The sequence below is a fragment of the Protopterus annectens genome, chromosome 13.part0 (genome assembly GCF_019279795.1).
Source record: "Protopterus annectens isolate FY-2018-M chromosome 13.part0, PAN1.0, whole genome shotgun sequence".
Classification (NCBI taxonomy): domain Eukaryota; kingdom Metazoa; phylum Chordata; order Ceratodontiformes; family Protopteridae; genus Protopterus; species Protopterus annectens.
The window spans coordinates 792,451,601-792,474,882 of NC_056747.1; the positions used below are offsets into that span (position 1 = coordinate 792,451,601).

At 44.4% G+C, this 23,282-nt stretch overlaps 1 protein-coding gene across 1 annotated transcript in view; it reads right to left on the minus strand.

The window, feature by feature from the left end:
- Positions 1-23,282, minus strand: part of NCOR1 (nuclear receptor corepressor 1) — a 4,682,182-nt gene that overhangs the window by 3,257,942 nt on the left and 1,400,958 nt on the right. The window contains exon 9 of the mRNA XM_044054890.1: positions 4,986-5,052. Within this exon, the coding sequence (XP_043910825.1) occupies positions 4,986-5,052 (67 nt within the window). The remainder of the gene's footprint in view (positions 1-4,985; positions 5,053-23,282) is intronic.

Below are 23,282 nucleotides of genomic sequence, written 5' to 3' on the forward strand. Positions count from 1 at the left end.
GAGACCTATAGCCTATAACCTATAGCGTGCTCTAGGGAAGTTATTTTTGAAAATGCAGTGAACCCAGTCGAAGAGGGTTAGGGTGAACTTGAGATGCAACACCAGTTTGGGACTATGATGCCTGAGTCAGCAAATCTAGGTAAGGAAAAATTTGTATGACCTGTGTCCTGCAAAAGGCCAATACTGAGGGCAGGCACTTTGTGAAAATTCTGGGAGCAGTAGAAAGCCCAAAGGGCAAAGCAGAAACCGAAAGTCTGATGAGCCAGTGCAGAATCTCAGAAATTTCCTGCAGAATGGTTGTGTATTGGAATACGGAGGTATGCACTGGAGATGGATGATGGGAAGAAGGGTAAGAAGCGATACCATTTTGAAAGTGGGTACCTTGAAGAAGGTGAACTGTCAAAGATTCAAGAACAGCCTCTTGGAATAGAACCTTCTTCCTAAAAAGTGTGTGTGTGTGTGTGTGTGTGTGTGTGTGTGTGTGTGTGTGTGTGTGTGCGCGCGTGTGTGTGCGTGTGTATGCATGTGTGTGTGCGTGTGTGTATGCACGTGTGTGTGCGTGTAAGTGTGCATGTGTGGGGTGGGGGGGGTCAGTTCTATTGTGCCTTGGGAGAGCAAGTCCTGGAAGATGGGTGGAAAAAAGTGCAACTAGTTGTGGGAAGGGGGTGGAATGCATTCAAATAGAAGTTTCTTCCAGAACATTCTGTAGCCTTGCTGAATAAAGGAGAGTACCCATGTGATCAATTTCCAATTCGCTATAAATGAGAGTTGAGCATTTTGGAAATAGATGGTAGGACCGAGAGGGTGGAGGAAATGAATGTAGGACAGTCAGGCTGACATATCTGTGAAGGGGGTCCTCCCAGATCTGGAGTCCCTTTCAGGTTTGTCCTGGAATCTTTTCCTTGGTGCTTTGCGTTTCAGAGAAGGGATATGTCCTCTGCAGACAAAAGAGGTGGACTTGGCAGGGTATTTTCTGTGGTATTTGGCCATAGTAGTGAGTAAAATTTTTCTGTAGTCCTTCGTAGTTTTACCTTGCTTCTGTAGAGTTTTGAACATGCTAGCTGCCTATGGACGAAATAAAACATCCCTATGTAGAGGCAAATCTACAAGTTTTGCCATTAAATCTTCAGGGAGAGGGCACACAGCGTAACCATGCATATCTCTGAATTTCTGAGTCAGTAGCAGCTGCTCTGAAGAAGGCCTGTACAGCATCATAACTGTAGTTAATGCTATGCCTAGCCACCTGAATTGCCTCAGCCACCAAGAAAATGGCCTGTTTGTGTCTGACCTTTCCATGACAGCAACAGCCTTGCTCAGGCGGTCAAGAATAGATGAAAGATATTTTGTCATGAGTTTCTGATAAGTAATGGCCCTGAAGTTCAAAGAAGAAATAGCATAAAGCTAATGTCCTTATCTGAGCGAAAGGCATTAGCAGAAGAAAGGCACTTAGATGGCTTGTCAGAAGCTAAAGAAATGACTGAAGGATCAGCTACTGGGCAATTAAAAAAATGAAGTTAATCTGAACTTTACGGAATTCATAAGGCCACTTAGGGACTGGTGACTGAGAATCAGAAGCAGAAGACATAAATGCTAAAGCATCAAGGAAGACCTCTAAGAATGAAACAAATGTAGGACCTGGACTGCCCACTCCTAAAAGATTAGTTGCATTTCTGAACATCAGAATTATTTAGAATCCCATTCAAAATGTTTCATTATACTCAATGTAGAAGTTCCATAATAAAGTCACCTGAGCTGCGGAGTTAATTTATGAACAGAATACTAGTGAATGATCATCAGAATCTGAAGCCCCATCCTCATACTCAGAGGAAGACCCCATAGTAACCTTCTGTGGAGTGGGGGCAGGAGCAGAAAAAGTAAGAAAGCCTGAAAGCCATAATGGGCTTGAATAGGCCCTAAGAAAAGATCAACTGCTTCTCCCAAAAGTCTGGGGGGGATGCATAGTCTTTTGCTTTCTCTTTTTAGGGATGATGTCTGCTTGGACTAAACACAGAGGCTTTGACCCCCGACATACTTCAATAAGAGATCTGGGCATCTTCTATTGCAAAGACACGAGGGATACCTTCCAGGCCTTCGACAGGCTACAGAGCCCATCCCCCCTTCTCTATCTTGCCCATAGAAGCAGTCACCTCTGATGTGTGGTTCTCTGATGCCATTCTGGTACCAAAGTCGCAGTAGGGAGAATCTGATGGAGTTGTCAGATGTACTGCAAGCTTTGCAACCTCAGCAGGTACATCTGATCATACTAAGCCCTCTTCAGTTTTCTCTTGTAACAGACAGAATACATCAGGTGTGGAGGGATCCACCATCTTGACTTGAGCTAATCACTTATGTTATGCAGTCTAAGAAAGTAATCAAAGATGACAAAACAAAGACTTAGGACTGAAGGACTGACAAATGGAGAATTTTTTGTAATCCTGCTCTGTATCTAAACAGAAAAAGTACTGGGAGTGGTGGTCTGAGTAGGGTATCAGCCTATTACACTCACTTCCTCCTCCTAGCGGACATCTAACAATCAATTAACACAGTCAACAAGAAAAAGAAAGTTTCCCAACAAGGCACTTACCAGAACCAGTGAAGACTTAAGGAACAAATGACCATGCAAAGATCAAACTGACTGCTGAGACACCCTTCTAGCTAGAGGTGAGACAGTCTGAGGAGTTATGCTCGTAAGACCGCTTATGTGCCTTTACACTCATGGGCTGAGGTTATACAACAGAAGTATGGCTGTAAATGGTTTTAGACTATGGTCCATTGGCCAGATGTCAATGGCAAAAACCCATCTGTTTGGAAAAAGTACAGTTGTGTACACTTACCATAAATGTAGACGTTAAGAGTGTATTCACTGTTACAGTCATCACACTTGGGTTATCCTTCCAGGGCTAGCCCTCAGTCGGCCTGAATACCAGAGGCTTAATATTTCTGCATCGGTTGCTGTCGCTTTAGGACTGAAGTCAGGTCATCAGTGGCATAAAAATAGGCAGCAGACGCCATTACATCAGTTTTTCTTGCCCCAAATGTCAGGAGCCCCCAAATAGGGAGCTAAGTTATAGTGGAAAAACACCACCAGTAAAAAGCAAATACCAATAACCCTGTAAGGAGTGAGGGAGAGAGAGAGACAAGGGGGCTGGAGGGTGGGAAACCAGGACTGCAACAGTGAATACACTCAACCATCTACATTTATGATAAGTGTACACAACTGCACTTTCTGATGAAGCCTACGTTTAGTGGGTGAAAGCACTTAACCTCAATTGTCATTAAAGAAGATTTTTATAGTACTGCTGGTGTGCTTGACCTTGCGGTGGTGCTATTCGTGACTCCTGTGCGTTCGTGTTTTGGATGAGGAGTTTTAAATCTAAAAATTCCCAGAGTCTCTTTTTGGGCTGAGGATAATCCTGGCATTCCCAGTGGAAATGCTCTCTCAAAATATGCAGGGTTTCACCAAAAGAAAAATCCTCGAGGGGAAGCAGAAGGAATGGATTCCTCTGTATACAAATCCTCATAGGCAGATAAAGGCATGTCTTCACATTCAGAAACCTCAGAGTCTGACTCTTGGTCTGTTAAAGCTGCTGGGGACAGGTCCTTTTCTCTTAGCATAAGACTGGCTTCCCCTAATCAGCATAATCAGGTGGTATGCCATTTTAAGCATTTGAGATTGTGGCAAGGAAGCAGGTGCTTGATTTTGGTAGTCTTTTTTTAGGCGTAGCTCGTACTCTTGGCCTTAGAAACTCGGTAGTTTTAGAAAGAACTGAAGACGAGAAAGAAGTTGTCGGTTTGTGTCGAATATCAGTAATGAGAACTTCCTCAGAAGTCGGTGCCTGAACAGCGGCTCTGGACCCATCCAAGGTAGAGACATCCGTATGTTCCATAGTCAGAGAAGAGTCTCGCAGCATACTGGACTCCAAACGGGTCTTGGTAGTGGCCTGTGAATACATCAAAGCAGGCATCAGAGGCTGCGAAGTGCCTCACTGAGGACTAGCGACTAGCTTAACGGAAGCATCGTCGGCAGTTTTGGACCTGTGTGGTCTCTGTCTTTATCCTTACTTTTTTTGAAGATCGGAAGACAGATGGCTTACCGAAGTCATTTCGGAATATGGAGATAGAGAACGAAAGTATTTAGCTACAATAAGGGCCCGATGGCGAATAGCTCGGGCATTGTAAAAAGCACAAAACCGATGGGAGAGGTATGTCGTGGTCTGGGCCTAAACAGGTGACACAGTAAAAATGGAAATCTCTGTGTGGTATTTGCTTTTCACAGGCGAGACAATTGTTAACTTTTTCTGACATCGGTTAGAACAAGAAAAAAGAATCCCCAATGGGGTGCTTAGCTTTAGAAGACTTCAGGATGATTCAATTCGGAAACAAAAACTCAGGTAGCAGCCGACCAGCACTCGTGCAAACTGCTTCTGCTTCAGGCTCCTCAGCAAGAAAGACCGATGTAATGGTGTCAGCTTTCTGTTTTTATACTCCTAATGACCAGACGTCAGTCCTGAAGTGACAGCAACTGACGCATAAATACTAAGTCTCTGGTATTCGGGCCGACTGAGGGCTACCTGCTGGCAGATAACCCAAGTGTGATGACTGCAACAGTGAAACACGAAGAACATCAGGCTCTACCACAGAGAAATAATCTTTGTACTTAGAAAAAAAAAGAGTGTACTATTCCTATTTCCATCCCCAGTCCAAAAACATCAAGAAAGCAATACAACAACAGCCACTACTTCCAGTTAATGTTAACTTGCTTGTAGGCTTACACATGTTAAATGACCGTTATATCAAAAAAAAAAAAAAAGCAAGGTTATAAAATGGACTATGATTACCTACACAGTGAATTTCCAAACATGAAACATCTACTGCAAATATATCTATGGTACTGAAAGGTTCCCCCCTTTTAAAAAAATTTCATCCAACAATTGAAGTTGCAAACTTTGATCCAGGCACCAGAAAAAAAATTAACATAAACATACCCTCTGCTTTCGTGCATGATTTCTTCTTTTAAAAAACAGGATTAACTTTTTCCTCATTACTTGGTTCCTAAACAAAAATAAACATGTGAAAGAGGCAATTACTCTTAAATGATCCAAAATTAAGGTCATCAGATCTAAGACTAATGTATAATGACAATGATTTCAAAATTGTTACAACTGTCATAAGATGTTCTCTGTGAACAAAATACTTTCATATTTACAAAACAAAAGTTTAAAAGATAGCTTAAATTTTCCTGCTGCATAAAATTGTATTTGACTTTGCGACAAAGATGCAAAGAGCAGGACTTCTGCTTGTTAGCCAGCGCATGACTGTGTGCTTCAAAGTGCAAACATCTGTGCAACTGCATGCATGTGCATAGGGGGCTTGCGATTCTTGGAAAAAAAAGGAGCTGAAATTAGTACATTACTGATGCAGGAAATTAGGAGTTATGCACACACCATAACTTGGCATCTGTGTTGTCCAATTTTCATTTTTCCTCACTGAAGGGTCACAGATCAAATCTTCGGTTCACACTCTGCCACATTTTGCAGACTTGGGATCCCAATCTCAAGCTTCTCCCTTCCCATAATGCACTAAACACTACCTCTGACTCCTCAGATAGAATTTGCTGCCTATGTCTACTAATTGACAAAGGCAGGACAGAGAAGTAAGAATTACAAGTCAAATCTGGAATGAAGTTCCTGGAACAACCAATATCCTTTCTAGGAAAGATGAGGCCTGAGTATGGCTGGGAGGGAAGGTGGGGAACAATGAAAATGGATAACACAGATGCAAAGTTACGGTAAGTACATAACTCCTAAATTTGATGATATCCTCTTCATTACTCCTCACTGACGAGTACAGTCCCCAGCTATGTAATTCTTGGGAGTTTCTCAGTTCACAGTACTGTTTTTCCCTCGTCTGTGAAGATAAAAAAAAGGACATCAACAATTATCCCAGTGTGTAAAGGGGGGTAAAGTCCAACAAAAATCGGATCTACTTCCAATAATCAAAAGCTCACTTACATGAAAGCATCTTTACCAACATGACAACACCGAACAGTTACTTTATCGAACAAACACACTACTGAATTTTTTAACAGGGTTAAGTATGCACTTTGAATGAGTAAACACGCAGCACTATGTCAAACCCACCAAGGTGGGGGGCTGCACCCCACATTCCCCCAGACTAAATTTAACAACTCCGGGATCAAACTACCATGGGGAAAAATGCAAATTTCCCATGTTGGCCAAGTGCATACTTACCCTATTAAAAAATTCAGTAGTATGATCATTCGGTAAAGTAACTGTTCAATGTTATCTTGGTAAATTAATCTTCAGCTAAGTCGACTTTCGATTATTAGAAGTAGACCCCAAGAATCAATAAGCAGGTACAAACAGACCACAGAGGCAGAGTAAAATGGCAAATAGTTTAACCAGACTAACAAAAAAGTAAGCTCTTTCATGGCCAAGCCACTTATTCAAACCATAGATACATACATACAGTTCCTGTTCATTGCATTAGATAGAAAACTAGATGTCTATGAATGTCAAGATGCAGCATCATATATTCAACCTTACTAGAACAATTGGGGGAAAAAGCTTGTCAACTGAAGTGATATGGCCTACAGCCTGGCTCAGATTAATAAAGGTAAGAAACTGATGGCATGATTAGAGTACTAAGAGTCAATAGCTTCATAAGTACTAGGCTAGTTGACGTTTTAATTCTAACCAATTTACCTCTTCATCCATAGCAATACCACATTTTTATAGAAAATGTGTAGAGAGGCCTATTAGATAAGTCCTTGGAGTTCAGAAACCTTTTATTCAAGTAATAGCCACCAAAAAAAAAAAAATTGCTTTCCAAGAAAGAGCTCATGTCACAATTACCTGCTGGCTCAAACAGTTTCTGAGTCCGCCCCTGGAGAGTAACAATGTGAAATCCTGAAGAGAAGGATCTTTTATGGGGAATCTAAGTAGAAAGATTAATTTCATGGAAGCTTTAGATAACTTGGAAATTGATAGAGAGAAGTACTCATCTGCAATACAAAAAAATTAGATATGGCAGCTAGCTGCAGCCTGATGGTAGAAAAACAAGCTCTTTCTTTACAAACAGTACTGGGAAAAGGAAGGATAGTTGAAGTAGGAGCTGAAAAAAGGTCAATGTTCTGTTTACATGTCCACATCAAAAAACTTTTCCACTGGCTTTTGTAGACATTTAGTGAAAGCCTTCTGGGAGGCCAAAAATAATGTCACGAGCTGGAGAAGCAGACCTGATCCTTCTATCAGTGGGAGTGGAGAAAAGTACAGTTGTGTACACTTACCATAAATGTAGATGTTCAAGTGTATTCACTGTTGCAGTCATTATATTTGTGTAATCTGTTTGCAAGGTGCCCTTAGTCGGCCTTGATTAACAAAGTCTTGGGTCCTGTGTCAGTTGCCGTCCCTTCTTCCATGATGTCAGGTCGTCAGGGGTATAAAACATGCAGCAGACTCCATTACATCAGTTTTTCTTGCCCCAAATGTCAGGTGCCCCCCTAATGGGAAGCAATTGAACATAAAACCACAAAGGTATACCTCCAACAAAAAAGCATACACACCAGAAAGGGTTTTAAGCACAGTAAAGGAAAGTAGAGGTATAGCCAAAAGAAGTTAGGGGGAAGGAGGGAGGGTAACCAGGACTGCAACAGTGAATACACTCGAATATCTAAATTTATGGTAAGTGTACACAACTGTACTAGGTTCTTTGTGTTTCACTGTTGCAGTCATTACATTTGGGTAGATTCCCAAAGCTTTGGTTGGGTGGAGGAATTTAGATAGCAATAGGAGCAGCTAGAAGGCCCTGCAAGATTGCAGTAGCAAAGCCAGCTCTGGATTTAGAGAAAATTGGCAAATGATAATGCTTGGTGAAAGTATGTACAGAACTCCAGGTAGCAGCTTCTAGGATGTCACTGGCAGGAACGCCTCTGAGAAAGGCTGTAGAAGTAGATGCAGCCCTGGTGGAGTAGAAGTAGATGCAGCCCTGGTGGAGTGAGGTCTGATCTCCTGGGGGATAGATTTTCCATGGTGCTTACAGCAGAAATGAATGCAATGGCCTGTCTATTTAAAAATGGTTTGCTTTTAAATAACCTTCTCCTCTGTCCCTGCAGCAAATGCTACCAGAAGTTGTTCAGATTTTCTGAGGTTTAGTCCTGTGCAAGTAGAATCTAAGTTGTCTATTCACATCCAAGGAATGCAGAATCCTTTCCCCTTTGTTCTGTGGATTGGGAAAGAAGGTTGGCAAAAGAATGGACTGATTTAGAGCCACAATGGATACCACCTTGGGCATGAAGGATGGATTGGTCCTGAGTGATACCCTGTCGGCATGAAAGATGATGAAAGGCTCCACTGCCATAAGGGCCTGTAATTCCGAAACCCTTCTAGCTGAAATAATTGCTAAAAGGAAAGCTGTTTTCCAAGAAAGAAATTTTAAGTTTGCAGTAGCAACTGGCTCAAAAGGAGGAAGGGCGAGTTTCTCCAATACAAAGTTAAGGTCCCAGGCTGGGTTTAGAGCTCTCCTGCGTGGTCTCAAATATTTGGCCCCTCTGAGGTACTGCTTGAGCAGTGGATGAGAGAAGAGGGGAGGTTCTGGGTTATAATGAGCTGAAATGGCTGAGGTGTGGATTTTAATGGAGGAAAAAGACAGGCCCTTGTGAAGCATCTCAGTTAACTATGATAAAATCTGAGGTAAACTGGGCACTGCTGTGCTCATCCCTTGAGATTGGTTCCAGGCACAGAAGCTTTTCCATTTTTCAGCATAAGATTTTCTAGTACTAGGCCTCCTTGCCTATAAGATGACATCCATCACAGGTTTGCTGAGGGATGGTAAGGGAGAAGTTAAGTAATTAGCCAGGCTGCAAGGTTCAGTGCTGGAAGCTGATGGTGCAGAATCTGGTTCTCCTGCTGAGACAGAAGGGAAAGAGTCTGAGGCAGGTGCCATGGGAATAACCATGACACACTGCACAGAAGGGGGTACCAGTGTTGGCGCAGCCAGTCTGGAGCAATCATAATCATCCTTGGCTTGCCCAGTTTGATTTTTAGTAGTACTTTGGAGAGCAGAGGCAGCGCCTGGGTGGGGACGCATAGACTAATACTTTTTTCCAGCTGAAGGCCAGAGCATTCACTTTCCAGGCTTGTTTGTGGGGAGTCCTTGTGCAGAAGTTGTCCAATTGGTAGTTCTGGGGGGAGGCAAACAGGTCTATATCTGGGCTCCCCCATTCGCTTGTCAACATGCTGAAAATCCTTGGTTCCAGTTTCCACTCGTGTGGTTCCATAAGTTTTCTGTTTAGTCCATCTGCCAGTGTATTTAACTTTCCTGGCAAGAATTGAGCTTGTAGGTGCATTTGGTAGCTCAAGGTTGTGTTCCACAATGCCATGGCTAGTCCGCAGAGGGGGTAAGAATGTGTACCCCCCAGCTTGTTTATGTACCACATAACCGTGGTGTTGTCCGTCTTTACCATTAGTTGTCCTGGATGAATGTAGTCCTTGAAGGATGTCAGAGCATTCTGTACAGCTAACATTTATATTTGCTTGATATGCAGGTGCATTTGACTAGGGTTCCATTTTCCCTGAATGCACTTCCCTGTCAGGTGAGCCCCCCCCCCCATGCATAGTCTGATGCATCTGTTAGGGTTTGGGTGGCAGGGAGTGCTGTGAAAGTAGTCCCTTGTTTTGGTGGCAGGCCTCTTCCCACCAAAGGAAATCTAGGTGCAGGCAAGGTATGATAGGAATCACTGTTTCTAGGCTGTGAGAATGTTGACTCTATAGGCTTTTTAGATACCACTGCTGTTTCCTCATATGCAGTCTTTCATATGGAATTAGAAGAATGCAGGAGGCCATGAACCCCAAGGCTTGTAGTATTTGTCTTGCAGATAGCAGGGCTTTTGTGGCCACTTGTTTGAAGTAGACTTGAACAAAATAGCTAAATGTGTATCAGACCACAATACAGGCACTGTGATAATTAGCGCTTTCATCCACTTTTATTACAAACGTGAACTTCTTCAGAAAAGACAGACTCCGAATGGGTCTCAGTAGAGGCCTGCGAATCAGAAGTAGCGGGTATCAGGGGCTGCAAAAGCCCCTCACTGAGTACCGGCGAACTGGCGACTGGCTTAGAAGCGTCGTCGGCAGTTTTGGACTTTGGCGGCCTGTCTCTGTCTTTATCTCTGTGTTTTTTCAGAATTCCGGAAGTTGGATGGCTAACCGACATTTCTGGATAATTAAACAGAGAACCAAAATATTTAGAGGCAAAAATACATCAACGATGGATAGTGCGCTGATTAAATAAAGCACAAAATTGACAACAAGGTATGTCGTGGTCACGGCCTAGGCAAGGAATACAATACGAATAGGTATTTGCTTTCCACAAGTAATGCAATTATTAACTTTTACTGACATCAGGAAGGAGCAAGAAAAAGTTTCCCCAATGGGGTACTTAGCTTTTAGTTGAAGACTTTGGTTCTGAAACTCAAACGAAAATTCCAGTTGTTGGCCGACCGGCACTTGCAAACTGCTTCTGCTTTGGGCACCACACGGCAAGAAAGACTGATGTACTGGCGTCTGCTGCATGTTTTATACCCCTGACAACCTGACGTCATGGAAGTAGGGACAGCAACAGACGCAGGAACCAAGACTTTGTTAATCAGGCCGACTGAGGGCAACCTGCAAGCAGATTACCCAAATGTAATGACTGCAACAGTGAAACACGAAGAACATCCATGCAGTCAGTATGAGGCCGTGGAGAATGGAAAGCTGGACTTCTGACAGGTGAGATGGGAGATCCTGAATTGGTTACAGTATCCACAGAGGATATCAGAGGTGAGCAGTGGAAGAACCATAGTTGTCAAGGCTAGAAGGGGGGCAAAGAGTATGACTGAGCCCTTTAGCCTGCTTGTTTTCTGCCAAACCTTAAGGCTCGACGGGGAAAGGGAAAACAAGGGAAGCCTGGGGGCAAATAGTCTATCATAGCATCCCTCAGTGACTACCCCAGAGGGGGGATCAAGAGAAGTACTTGTTGCACTTGTTGAAAATAAGGACAAACAGATTACAGGAAAGCTGGCCTCAATGGCTGAAAATCATGTGTGCTGCTTACTGAGGGACCACTCGTGCAGAATCGGAATGGATCTGCTGAATCTGCCAGCACATTCATTTTCCCCTGGTATAAGCGATTCAATTAGAAAGTGCTTTAAAGGTATTGTCCCACCCCCAGACCATCATGACCTGTCCATGTCACATGTAGGAACATGTTCAGGTTCCTCCTTGTTAATGTACCAGACTACTTACATGTAGTCCTCATAGACTGCAACAGTCCCCAAAGGAAGAACATCTTGAAAGGCTTGCAACGTTAGAAGGACCGCTCATCTCTAGGACACTGGTATGCGCAACTTGGTCTCAGACGGGGACCACATTGCTTGGACCATCTTTCCCCCCTGAAATGCCCCCACCTCATTTGAGAAGCATACGTAGTCAGTGTTGGTACTGGGGGGATACAGAGCAACCTGCCCAATAAAGATAGTCTGAATGTATTCACATCAAATATGACTTTTGGAAATTGGAGTATGTTTGAGGGGAATACATAGAGGGGGGTAAGAGTAAACCACTGCAATGACAAGGTTCTTTGGAAGATCCACATGACAAATCTTGCTAGAGAGACTAGAATAATGGCAGCTGACACTGACCCAAAAAGTTGTATTAAAATGGTGGTAAATTAATATACAGATTCAATATAGGCGAAGGGTCACCATGGTTACCTCCTGAAAATGCATCAATAGGAGACATCCTCTCTGAAATTAAGAGGAGAGTTAGTTGAAAACCCAGCAACCCCTTGACTAAGGGATCTGTACTTTTGAAATGTTTTGGTACTAGACCGACTTCTTGGATGCTTCTGCACACTGATGAGCTCCTTGAATTGATCGCTCGGTGGTTGTGGAAGAAACTCAATGGCATTGAGCCTATACCTTCAGGAGCCAGAAGGATTATGGCCCCCACTGCAGGAAGCAGAATTGAGGAAAAGAGGAGACGGTTATGTCATGGTGGTAAAGGCAGCCACCAAAAAGGGGCTTGCCAAGGAAGAGATTAGTTGTGTAATAACTTACCATAAGGACTAATGTCCTTCCTGTTGCAGAATTCCTGACTTACAGGAGTTGCCTGTCAAGGCAATGACCCAACATCGGCCAGTATACCAGTCTTTTACTACCTAAGGTGCACGCTACGCCTGTCGTTGGCCGTCAGAAGAGGTCAGAAATAGGAGACTTACATGCGCACCACCCTCAGAACTGAAGCACCAGATGCAGAGAGTCTCTAAGGGAATGAAGATCAGTGCATCCAAGAAAGGCAAGATAGTACAGTTGTGTACAATTACCATAAATGTAGATGTTAGAAAGAATATTCACTGTTGCAGTCATCACATTTGGATTATCCCTGCCAGGGTAGTCCTTGGCCGACCTGAATACCAGAGACTTAGCATTTCTGTGTCGGTAGCTGTCGCTTTAGGACTGACGTCAGGTAGTCAGTAGTATAAAGTAAGGCAGCCAATGCCATTACATCAGTTTTTCTTGCCCAACCTGTCAGGAGCCCCCAAGTAGGAGGCCAAGTTCTGGTGGATGAACCCCACCAGTAGAAAAATAAATACCAATATGTCCCTTGTAAGGAAAGGAGAACAATAGGGAAGAATGGTAATAAATGGTGAAAGAGAAGAAAGGGGGGGTGGAGGGAAGGAAAAGTACAGTTTTGTACCTACCATAAATGTAGATGTTTGAGTGTACACCCTGCTGCATTCATCACACTTGGGTTTATCCTGTCGTCAGGCGGTCCCGCAGTCGTCCGGAATTGCAAAGTCTTGGACCGGCGTCAGTTGCTGTCGCTTCTTCCCTGACGTCAGTGCACCAGGGGTATATATAATGCAACAGACGCCATTTTCTTCAGTTTTTCTTGCCGCAGATGTCAGGTGCCCCCAAAAAAGGTGGTCAGTAATTAGTACCAAATTGAGTAATTTTTGCACAAAGACAAAATCCCTCCAGCTATAAGCAAATACATCAGGAAGGCATTGTAGAGATTTAGCCAATTAGATCAGAGGGGATGGAGGAAGGGTAACCTGGACTGCAGCAGGGTGTATACTCAACCATCTACATTTATGGTAGGTACAAAACTGTACTATGTTTATCGTGTTACCCTGCTGCAGTCATCACACTTGGGTTGAATCCCAAAGCTAAGGATGGGTGGAGGAATCATAGAGGGTTAGAGGAGGCTAGAAAGTCCTGCAGAACTGCAGTGGTGAAGCCCGCCCTAGTCTTAGAGTAAAGTGGTAAGTGATGGTGTTTGGTAAAGGTGTGTACTGAACTCCAAGTTGCAGCTTCCAAAATCTCCTTGGTTGGAACCCCCCTGAGAAAGGCTGTAGATGTAGCTGTTGCCCTGGTAGAGTGGGGCCTAATGGTAACAGGAACTGGTTTTCCATGATGGGTATAGCAGAAACGTATGCAATGTCCTATCCATTTGGAAATGGTCTGTTTTGATATAGCCTTCCCCTGTGAAGCTGTAGCATAGGATACAAAGAGCTGGTCAGATTTTCTGAAAGCCTTAGTTTTGTCCAAGTAGTAACGAAGTTCCCTGTGAATGTCCAAGGAATGCAGGAGTCTCTCACCTTTGTTCTGTGGATTTGGGAAGAAGGTGGGTAAGTGGATGGTTTGATTTAAAGCCACACTGGAAACCACCTTAGGCATAAAGGAAGGATTAGTTCGTAGAGAAACTCTGTCTTGATGAAAAATGAGGAAATGTTCCACTGCCATTAGTGCCTGCAGCTCTGAGACTCTTCTAGCTGAGGTTATTGCTAGCAGCATGGCAGCCTTCCATGATAGGAACTGAAGACTTGCAGAAAAAGCTGGTTCAAAGGGAGGTAGCGTTAGTTTTTCCAGAACAAAATTGAGGTCCCATATTGGTGTAGGTGCTCTCCGGGGGGTCCGAATATTTTTTGCCCCTCTGAGGAACTGCCTTAGAAGTGGATGTGAAAATAAGGGTGGATCCATGTTGTAGTGGGCTGAAATAGCTGAAGCATGGATTTTAATGGAGGAGAAAGAAAGTCCTTTGTGTAACATCTCAGTTAAATACTGAAGGATGTGAGGCATGTGAGGCTGAAATGTGTCTTGGCCTTTAGTATGGTTCCAGGCACAAAACCTTTTCCATTTGTCCGAATAAGCCTTCCTGGTGCTTGGCCTCCTAGCTTCCAGAATAACATCCATAACTGCTTGGGAAAGAGGAGCTGGCTGGATGCTTAGGTGATTTGCCATGCAGCCAGATTTAAGGTTTTGAGCTGGTTATGAAGAATCTGACTGTTTTGCTGTGTGAGCAAATGGGTAATTTGTGGTAAGATCCAAGGTGGGCCCTGGGCCATATTCCTCAATAGTGGGTACCAGTGCTGGCGTGGCCAGTCTGGAGCTATGAGAATCAGTCGTGGTCTCTCCTTTTTGACTTTCAGGAGCACCTTTTTGAGGAGAGGCAATTGAGGGAAGGCATATACTGTCAGTTTTTTTCCAACTGAAAGAGTGCGTCCACTTTCCAAGCTTGAAGGTGGAGTCCTAGTACAAAATTTTGTTAGTTGATAGTTTTGAGGACTGGCAAGCAGGTCTATGTCTGGAAGGCCCCATTTTTGAGTTATCATTGTAAATACTTGTGGATCTAGTTTCCACTCGTGGTGATCCATGATGTTTCTGCTGAGGTTGTCTGCCAATGTGTTCTTTCCTGGCAGGAATTGAGCTTGTAACTGAACTTGGTAAGCCAGAGCTGTGTTCCAGAAGGTCACTGCTTGCCTGCAAAGAGGGCAGGAGTGAGTACCCCATTGTTTGTTTATGTACCACATTACTGTGGTGTTGTCCGTCTTTATTGTAAGTTGTCCTGGATGTAATAGATTCTTGAAGGCTGTCAGAGCTTTCTGTACAGCTAGAATCTCTTTTTGACTGATGTGCAGATTCCTTTGATGTGCAGACCATATGCCTTGAACGCACTGTCCTGCCATGTGTGCCCCCCAGGCGTAGTCTGATGCATCTGTTGTCATAGTTTGCCCGGCTGGGGGCAAGGTGAAACGCTGACCCTTGTTGAGGTGACATGCCTGTGACCACCATAGAAACTCCTGTTGTAGGCAGGGAATGAGAGATATCATTGTGTCCAAGCTGTGGCTGTGTTGAGACCATACGCTTTTTAGGTACCACTGTAATTTCCTCATATGCAGCTTTGCAAATGGTATTAGTAGTATGCAAGATGCCATGAAGCCCAAGGCCTGCAGAATTTATCTTGCAGTTAATTGGGTCTTTGTTGCCATTGTTTTGAAATATTGAGTCAGCTGTAGTTTGTCTGGCGTCAGATAAGCCTTCTGGGCCGTTGTATTCAAGCTGGCACCCAGGAATGTTATATTTTGTGAGGGTACTAGTTTTGACTTCTTTTCGTTTACTGTGTACCCCAGGCAATTTAGTAGATGTTTTACAAGAGCCAGATAATGTAAGAGAATGTCCTTGCTTTCTGCGTGGATGAGGCAGTCGTCCAAGTATGGGTATATTTGAATTCCTCTTTGTCTGCAGTATGCAATTACTGGTGCCAGGCATTTTGTGAAGACTCTGGGCGCAGTAGATAAGCCAAAGGGCAGTGCAGAGAGAATTGGTAGTGGGTTGAACCTGCAATGAAACGGAGGTATCTTCTGCAACTTTGTCTGATAGGGACATGCAGGTATGCTTCCTTGAGGTCCATCGTTACTAGCCATGCTTCCTTGCCCAACATGGGAAGAAGCTGCTGTAGTGTTAGCATCTTGAATTTGGGTACTTGTAAGAAGGTGTTTAGAACTGAAAGGTCCAGAATTGGTCTCCAGGCACTGTCCTTTCTGGGCACTAGAAAGAGTCTTGAGTAAAATACTTGACCTTGCTCTCGAGTAGGTACCAGTTGAATGGCTCTCATGTCCATGAGAGCTGTAATTTGTTTTTGTGCCTCTGCCCATTGATTTTGTGGCAGGTTTGGAATTCCTCTTTTCATTGGCAAGGTGTGAAAATGGGATCTGTATCCTCATAAAATTATGTCTAGGACCCATTTGCCCTTTATGACAATGTGCCAGTTGTCTGAAAAAAGTGCGAGTTTTCCTCCCAAGGGGGCTGCCAAGAGAGTGTTGCTTGGTCGGATGAGGTGCAAGTCATTGAGTTTGCCTTCTGATAGATTGGGACCTGTCTTCTCCTCCCTTCTGTGTTGCAGTGTCCCATTGGCGAGGTTTGTACTGGGCTTGTGGTTGTCTTCTGCCTCTTGGACGTCTGTATTTACACCTCTGTGGTCTGTCAGAAGCTGGAAAGGACCAATTTTTTGTTGGCCAGTTTCTGCTGAAGCGAGGGGGCTCTAACTGTAGGAAATCTTTGACTGTCTGCATAGATTTTGCCTTATCCTCCATTTTCTTTAATACTACTTCTGCTTTAACTCCAAAAAGAACATCCTGCTGTAAGGGAGCATCTAGAAGCTTTGCTTTAACATGATCAGGCAGAGTTTGTTCCTTTAACCAAGCATGCCTACGTATAACAGACCCAGTGACAGCTGCTCTGCAGGAGGCCTCCAAAGAATCAAACCCACATTGTAAGGTATGTTTGCCCACCTGTACAGTTGCATGCAACAAATCCTGCATTTCTTTCAATTCAGACTGTTGAGGGAGAGTGGTCATTTTTTGCTTTGAGAGATTAAAAATTGCTGATACTTTAGCATGTGAAATTGGCAATTTAGTGCCCTCATAGCTAGAGTGGCTGAGGTGTAAACCTTTTTCCCCCCACCTGTCTAGTGCTCTTGAATCCCTCTCAGAGGGTACAGGATTTTTAGCCATAGAAGCCTTAGCCCCTTTGGGACCCTGGGAGATTGTCTCTGGGTCAGCAACAGGGCTTTTATAAAGAAATTTGTGTGAATCAGGCACTCTATAGTATCTGTCAGGCTTGGAGCAGGAGGTAGAGAGTCTGGGTTCAAACTTGATTCTAAGTAAACATCATCCACAATGTCTAAAACTGGTGGGATGGCAAGTGGTCGGTGCTGGGGGAGCAAAATAAACTATCTGAGCCTTTTCTTAGAGTCAGAGTAGTCCTGACCTTCCCAGTGAAAATGTTCCCTCATAGTGTGTAAAGTTTCCCCAAAGGAGTAGTCTTCAGGAGGAGAAGCTGAGGGAATGGAATCCTCAGCATCAGAATCTTCATAAGGGGAGAAGGAGTAATCTTGGTCCTCAGAGGAGTCTGAAGAAATGGACACTTGTTCAGAGGATGCATAATCTTCCTCTTGTCTAGGTCTTTAGTCAGGAGGGGGCTGGGAACCCCTGATTAGAGAGATCAAATCTTCCGCCATTTTGAGCATCTGTTTCTTAGGCATGGGGCCTTGAACAGGGGACTGAAGTGCAGTCCTTTTAGGTCTAATAGGAGTCTTCATCTTAGGATACGTTTTAATGGTGAGCGTCGTTGGTCTGAAAACGCCTTCAGAAACTGAAGGCGTTTCTTCAGCACAGACATCTTTTTCAGCAATGTCGTCGGTAGGGCCTGAACAAAATGGCTGCGTCGGCCTGGTACATTCCGCCAAAAGTTCCGAAGCGGTCTTGGGTTCCAGATCTGCGGTAGTCAGGGGCTGCGTCGGAGACTCACTGAGGACAGGAGAACCGGAGACCAGACCAGCCGAGGCCTCGGAATCTGGCTTAGGCCTGGGCTGTCTGTCTTATCCTTGCGTTTTTTGTGCACACCGGTAGTCGGTTGCTCCGACGGCATAGTGTAGTTAAATTTTCTACCGAAGTAGTGTCGTGCGAAATCAAAGCATCTTTTAATAGTATGCTTATTAAACCTAGAACAAAAATGACAACTAGTGACGTCGTGGTCTGGGCCTAGGCAAGGTATGCAATAAGAATGAAAATCCTTATGAGGTATTTGCTTCCCACAAGAAATACAATTGTTAACTTTTTCTGACATCGGTCTGAGGCATGAAAAGTTTCCCCAATGGGGTACTTAGCTTTATAGAAGACTTCGGTCTGAAATTCGAATTTGAAAATCTCAGGAGTCGGCCGACCGGCACTTGCAAACTGCTTCTGCTTCGGGCACCGCGCAGCAAGAAAGACTGAAGAAAATGGCGTTGGTTGCATTATATATACCCCTGGCGCAGTGACGTCAGGGAAGAAGCGACAGCAACCGACGCCGGACCAAGACTTTGGAATTCTGGCCGACTGCGGGACCGCCTGAAGACAGGATAACCCAAGTGTGATGACTGCAGCAGGGTAACACGATGAACATCCAGGACTGCAACAGTGAACACACTCTAACATCTACATTTATGGCAATTGTACACAACTGAACTATATTCTTCGTGTTTCACTGTTGCAGTCATCACATTTGGGTTGATTCTCAAAGCTGAGGAAATGGGGGGAGGCAGTTAAGGAAACTAGCAGCTGGCTAGGATGTCCCGCAAGACTGCACAGGCAAACGCTGCCCTGGATATGGGGAAGAGAGAGGCAGGTGGTAATGCTTGGTAAAAGTGTGAATAGATATCCAGGTGGCAGCCTCCAGGATGTCCCTGGTGGTGACTCCTCTGAGGAAAGCTGCAGAGGTGGAGGCTTGCTCTGTTGGAGTGTGTCCTGGCCCCCTTGGGGGGAGGCTTTCCATGCTATTTGTAGTAGAAATGGATGCAGTGTGCTATCCATTTGGAAATGGTTTGTTTGGAGATGGCTTTGCCTTATGCCACTCTAGCAAAACTAACCAGCAATAGATTAGACTTTCTGAAGGATTTAGTCCTGTCTAGATAGAATCTGAACGGTCTGTGCACATCTAGAGAGAGAGAAGTATCCTTTCCCCCTTGTTCTGGGGATTAGGAAAAAAGGTAGGCAAATGAATGGATTGGTTGAGAGCCACACTGGACACCACCTTGGACATGAAAGATGGGTTAGTTCTGAGGGATACCCTGTCTGCATGGAAGATGATGAAGGGTTCCACAGTCATGAGCGTTTGCACCTCAGAGACTCTTCTGCCTGAAGTGATGGCCAAAAGGAATGCTGCCAACCAGGAGAGAAATTTTAGCTCAGCAGAAGACCCTGGTTCAAAAGGGGCAGTGTGAGCTTTTCCAATACAAAGTTAAGGTCCCAAGCTGGTGTTGGTGCCCTTCTGGGTGGCCTCAAGTTGCTAGCCCTTCTTAGGAACTGTTTGATCAAAGGGTGTGAAAAAAGGGGCTGCTCGGTGTGAAAATGAGAAGAAACAGCACAGGCATGAATTTTTATAGAGAAGAAATAGATGCCATTGTGTAGTAGGTCAGCTAAGTAACCCAGGATGAGAAGGGGGGAGGGCTGTGCCATAATGGCTCCCTTAGCCTGGATCCAGGTGTAGAACGTTTTCCATTTATCAGCATAAGACTTTCTGGTGCTAGGGTGTCTGGCTGCACAAATAACATCCAGAAACTGTTTACTGAGGTTGGCAGAGTGGTTCGGGGTTAGGGAATAAGCCAAGCTGCCAAATTGAGTGTCTACAATTCGGGATGCATGAATTCCCCTTCCCTCTAGGTCAGAAGGTTTGGAATCTGAAAAAGATGCCATGGAGGCAGCGGAGACCGGCTGCGCAGAAGGGGTATCAGTGTTGCCGGGGCCAGCCTGGAGCTACAAGAATGGTCCTTGGTTTTTCCTCCCTTATTTTGAGCAGTACCCTGGGGATAAGAGGTAGGGGAGGAAAGGCACAGACCATTAAGACTGCCCCAAGGGAAGGACAGGGCAACCACTTTCCATGCCATCCAGTGATGCTCCCTAGTGCAGAATTTGCTGAGCTGATGGGTTGGGTTGGTGTGGCAGGCAAAGAGGACGACCTTCAGAGTTCCACAATTCTGAGTTACTAGGGTGAAGGTATTTCTGTTGAGTTGCCGCTCGTGTGGGTCTAGAAGGTTTCTGCTTAATTGGTCTGCCAGAGAGTTGAGAGAGCCTGGTAGGAAATGTGCTAACAGGTGTAGTTGCATGGCAGAGGCTGTGTACCAAAGGGTCATGGCCAGCATGCACAGAGGGTAGGAGCGAGTGCCTCCCTGCTTGTTGATGTACCACATCACAGTGGTGTTGTCTGTTGTGATCAGGACAGCCCCTGGAGAGAGAAGGGGCTTGGAAGCTATCAAGGCGTGCAGGACAGCCATAATCTCTTTTTGATTGATGTGCAGAGGGATATGCTGTGGGCTCCATTAGCCCTGCATTCACCTGCTGTCCAGGTGTGCACCCCAGGCATAATCTCTTGAGTCTGTGGTGAGGGTCTGGGTAGGGGAGAAAGGCAGTCCCTTGTTGAGGGACCATGCTGTTGCCCACCAAAGAAAAACTTTTCTGAGGCAAGGAATTATAGGTAGAAGAGTTTCAGGTCTTGAGTGTGTTAAAACCAAAGGCTCTTTAGGTACCACTGAAGTTTCATCATATGCAGTCTGGCATATGGAATGAGTAGTATGCAAGATGCCATGATCCCCAGAGCTTACACGATCTTCCTTGCAGTTAGCTGGGGCCTGGTGGCTAGCTGAGAGAAGTAGATTGTCTGGAAAATTTGTTTTTCTGGTGTAAGGTATGTCCATCTGGGATGTTGTGTCCACACTTGCGCCCATGAATATCATCCTTTTGGTAGGCATCTGCCTGGAATTCTTTTTGTTGAATGTGTACCCTAGAGAGGTTAGGAGGGTCTTTACAAAGGCCAGGTGCTTGAGCAGCTTTGCCTGGCTGTCTGCCTGAAAAAGGCAGTCTAAGTATGGGTAAATGTTAATATTTCTTTGTCTGCAAAAGGCAGCGGCTGGAGCCAGACATTTTGTGAAACTCTGGAAGCAGTAGATAGGCCAAAGGGAAGCGCAGACAACTGAAAGTGTTGAGATCCTCCCTGAAGAGGAGACATTTCCTGATAGGAATGTGGAGGTAGGCCTCTTTTAGATCTAGGGTGGCCAGTCAAGCGTCCTTGGAGATCATGGGCAGCAGCTGCTGGAGGGTGAGCATTTTGAATTTTGGGATCACCAGGAAGGTGTTTAGAATGGATAGATAGAGGATGGTTGACCGTGTGCCCTATTTTCTGAGCACCAGAAATAGTCTGGAGTAGAAAAGTACAGTTGTGTACACTTACCATAAATGTCGATGTTAGAGTGTATTCACTGTTGCAGTCATTACATTTGGGTAATCGGCTGGCAGGTTGCCCTCAGTCGGCCTGAATTCCAAAGTCTTGGGTTCTGCGTCGGTTGCTGTCTCTTCTTCCATGACGTCAGGTCGTCAGGGGTATAAAACATACAGCCGAAGCCATTTTCTTTAGTTTTTCTTGCCCCCGATGTCAGATGCCCCCCAAAAGGTAGCAAAAAAAAAAAAAAACTATTTTATATATATATATATATATATATATATATATATATATATATATATATTTATATATATATCTATATATCTATATATATATATATATCTATATATATACATACATACACACACACACATACATGCATCAATATAAACTTTACGTTCAACTACAAGCAAATACACCACATAGGTTGTAGAAGATAGAGAAGGAAAGATAAACTCCAGAATGACAAAGGGATGGCGGGAGGGTAACCTGGACTGCAACAGTGAATACACTCGAACATCTACATTTATGTTAAGTGTACACAACTGTACTATGTTCTTTGTGTTTCACTGTTGCAGTCATTGCATTTGGGTAGAATCCCAAAGCTATGGCTGGGGGGCTGGAGCTAAACAGCATTAGGAGCAGCTATAATGCCCTGTAGAACTGCAGTGGCAAAGCCTGCTCTGGATTTAGAGTAGAGAGGCAAATGATAATGCTTTGTAAAGGAGTGAACAGAACTCCAAGTAGCAGCCTTTAGAATGTCATTGGTTGGTACTCCCCTTAGAAAGGCTGCTGAAGTAGCTGCAGCTCTGGTGGAATGAGACCTAATGCCCTTGGGCACAGGTTTACTATGGTGTAAGTAGCAGAAATGGATGCAGTGGCTTATCCTCTTTGAAATAGCCTTGCCCTCTGATCCTGCAGCATATGTCCCTAGTAATTGCTCAGTTTTTCTTACAGCTTTAGTCCTGCTCAAGTAGAATCTTAGCTGTCTGTGTACGTCCAAGGAATGTAGAATTCTCTCCCCCTTGTTCTGTGGATTTGGATAAAAAGTTGGCAGATGAATTGCTTGGTTAAGAGCCACACTGGAAACCACCTTAGACATAACAGTAGGATTTGTCCTCAGAGATATCCTGTCTGGGTAAAATATGATGAAAGGCTCTATAGCCATGAGGGCCTGTAGCTCTGAAACTCTTCTTGCTGAAGTAATTGCTAATTGTAGTAGCAGAGCTGTTTTCCATAAGAACTTTATATCCGCGGTAGCAGCTGGTTCAAATGGAGGCAGGGTGAGCTTTTCCAACACATAATTGAGGTCCCATGCAGGCAATGGTGATCTTCTAGGAGGCCTTAAATTTTTGGCTCAAGATGCTGCTTTAGTAAAGGATGAGAAAAGATTGGTGGCTCTGTATTGTAATGAGCCGAAATGGCAGAGGCATGGATTTTAATTGATGAGAAAGATAGGCCTTTGTCAAGCATCTCAGTTAAGTATTGCAATATCTGAGGAATATTTGGTTCTGCTGTATCAGTTCCTTGTGCTTGATTCCAAGCACAGAATGTCTTCCATTTGTTAGCATAAGATTTTCTAGTACTAGGTCTTCTGGCTTCCAAAATGACATCCACCACAGCTTTACTGAGAGGTGTTGTTTGTATGACTACATGATCAGCCATGCTGCCAGGTTCAGAGTCTGTAGTTGATTGTGCAGGATCAGACTGTTTTGCTGGGGCAGTAGTTGTGGTCTTTGAGGCAAGGTCCAAGCTGGGTATTGAGACAAGTTTCTTAGGATTGGGTGCCAGTATTAGCGGGGCCAGTCTGGGGCAATTAGTATCTTTGGTTTCTCTTGTCTGAATTTTAGGAGGATGTTGGGGAGAAGAGCCAGAGGAGGAAAGGCGTAAACTGATAGGTTTTTCCAACTGAAGGACAGGGCGTCCACTTTCCACGCTTGTCTGTGATAAGTCCTTGTGCAGAATCTTTTCAAATGGTAATTCTGAGGAGAGGCAAACAGATCTATGTCTGGGCTCCCCCATTTCTCTGTTATCATGCTGAAGACTTGTGAATTTAGTTTCCACTCATGAGGATCCATAAGGTTTCTGCTTAAATCATCTGCCAGAGTGTTTTGCCTTCCCGTCAGTAATTGAGCTTGAAGATGTATTTGGTAGGTCAAAGCTGTCTTCCACAGTGCCATGGCTA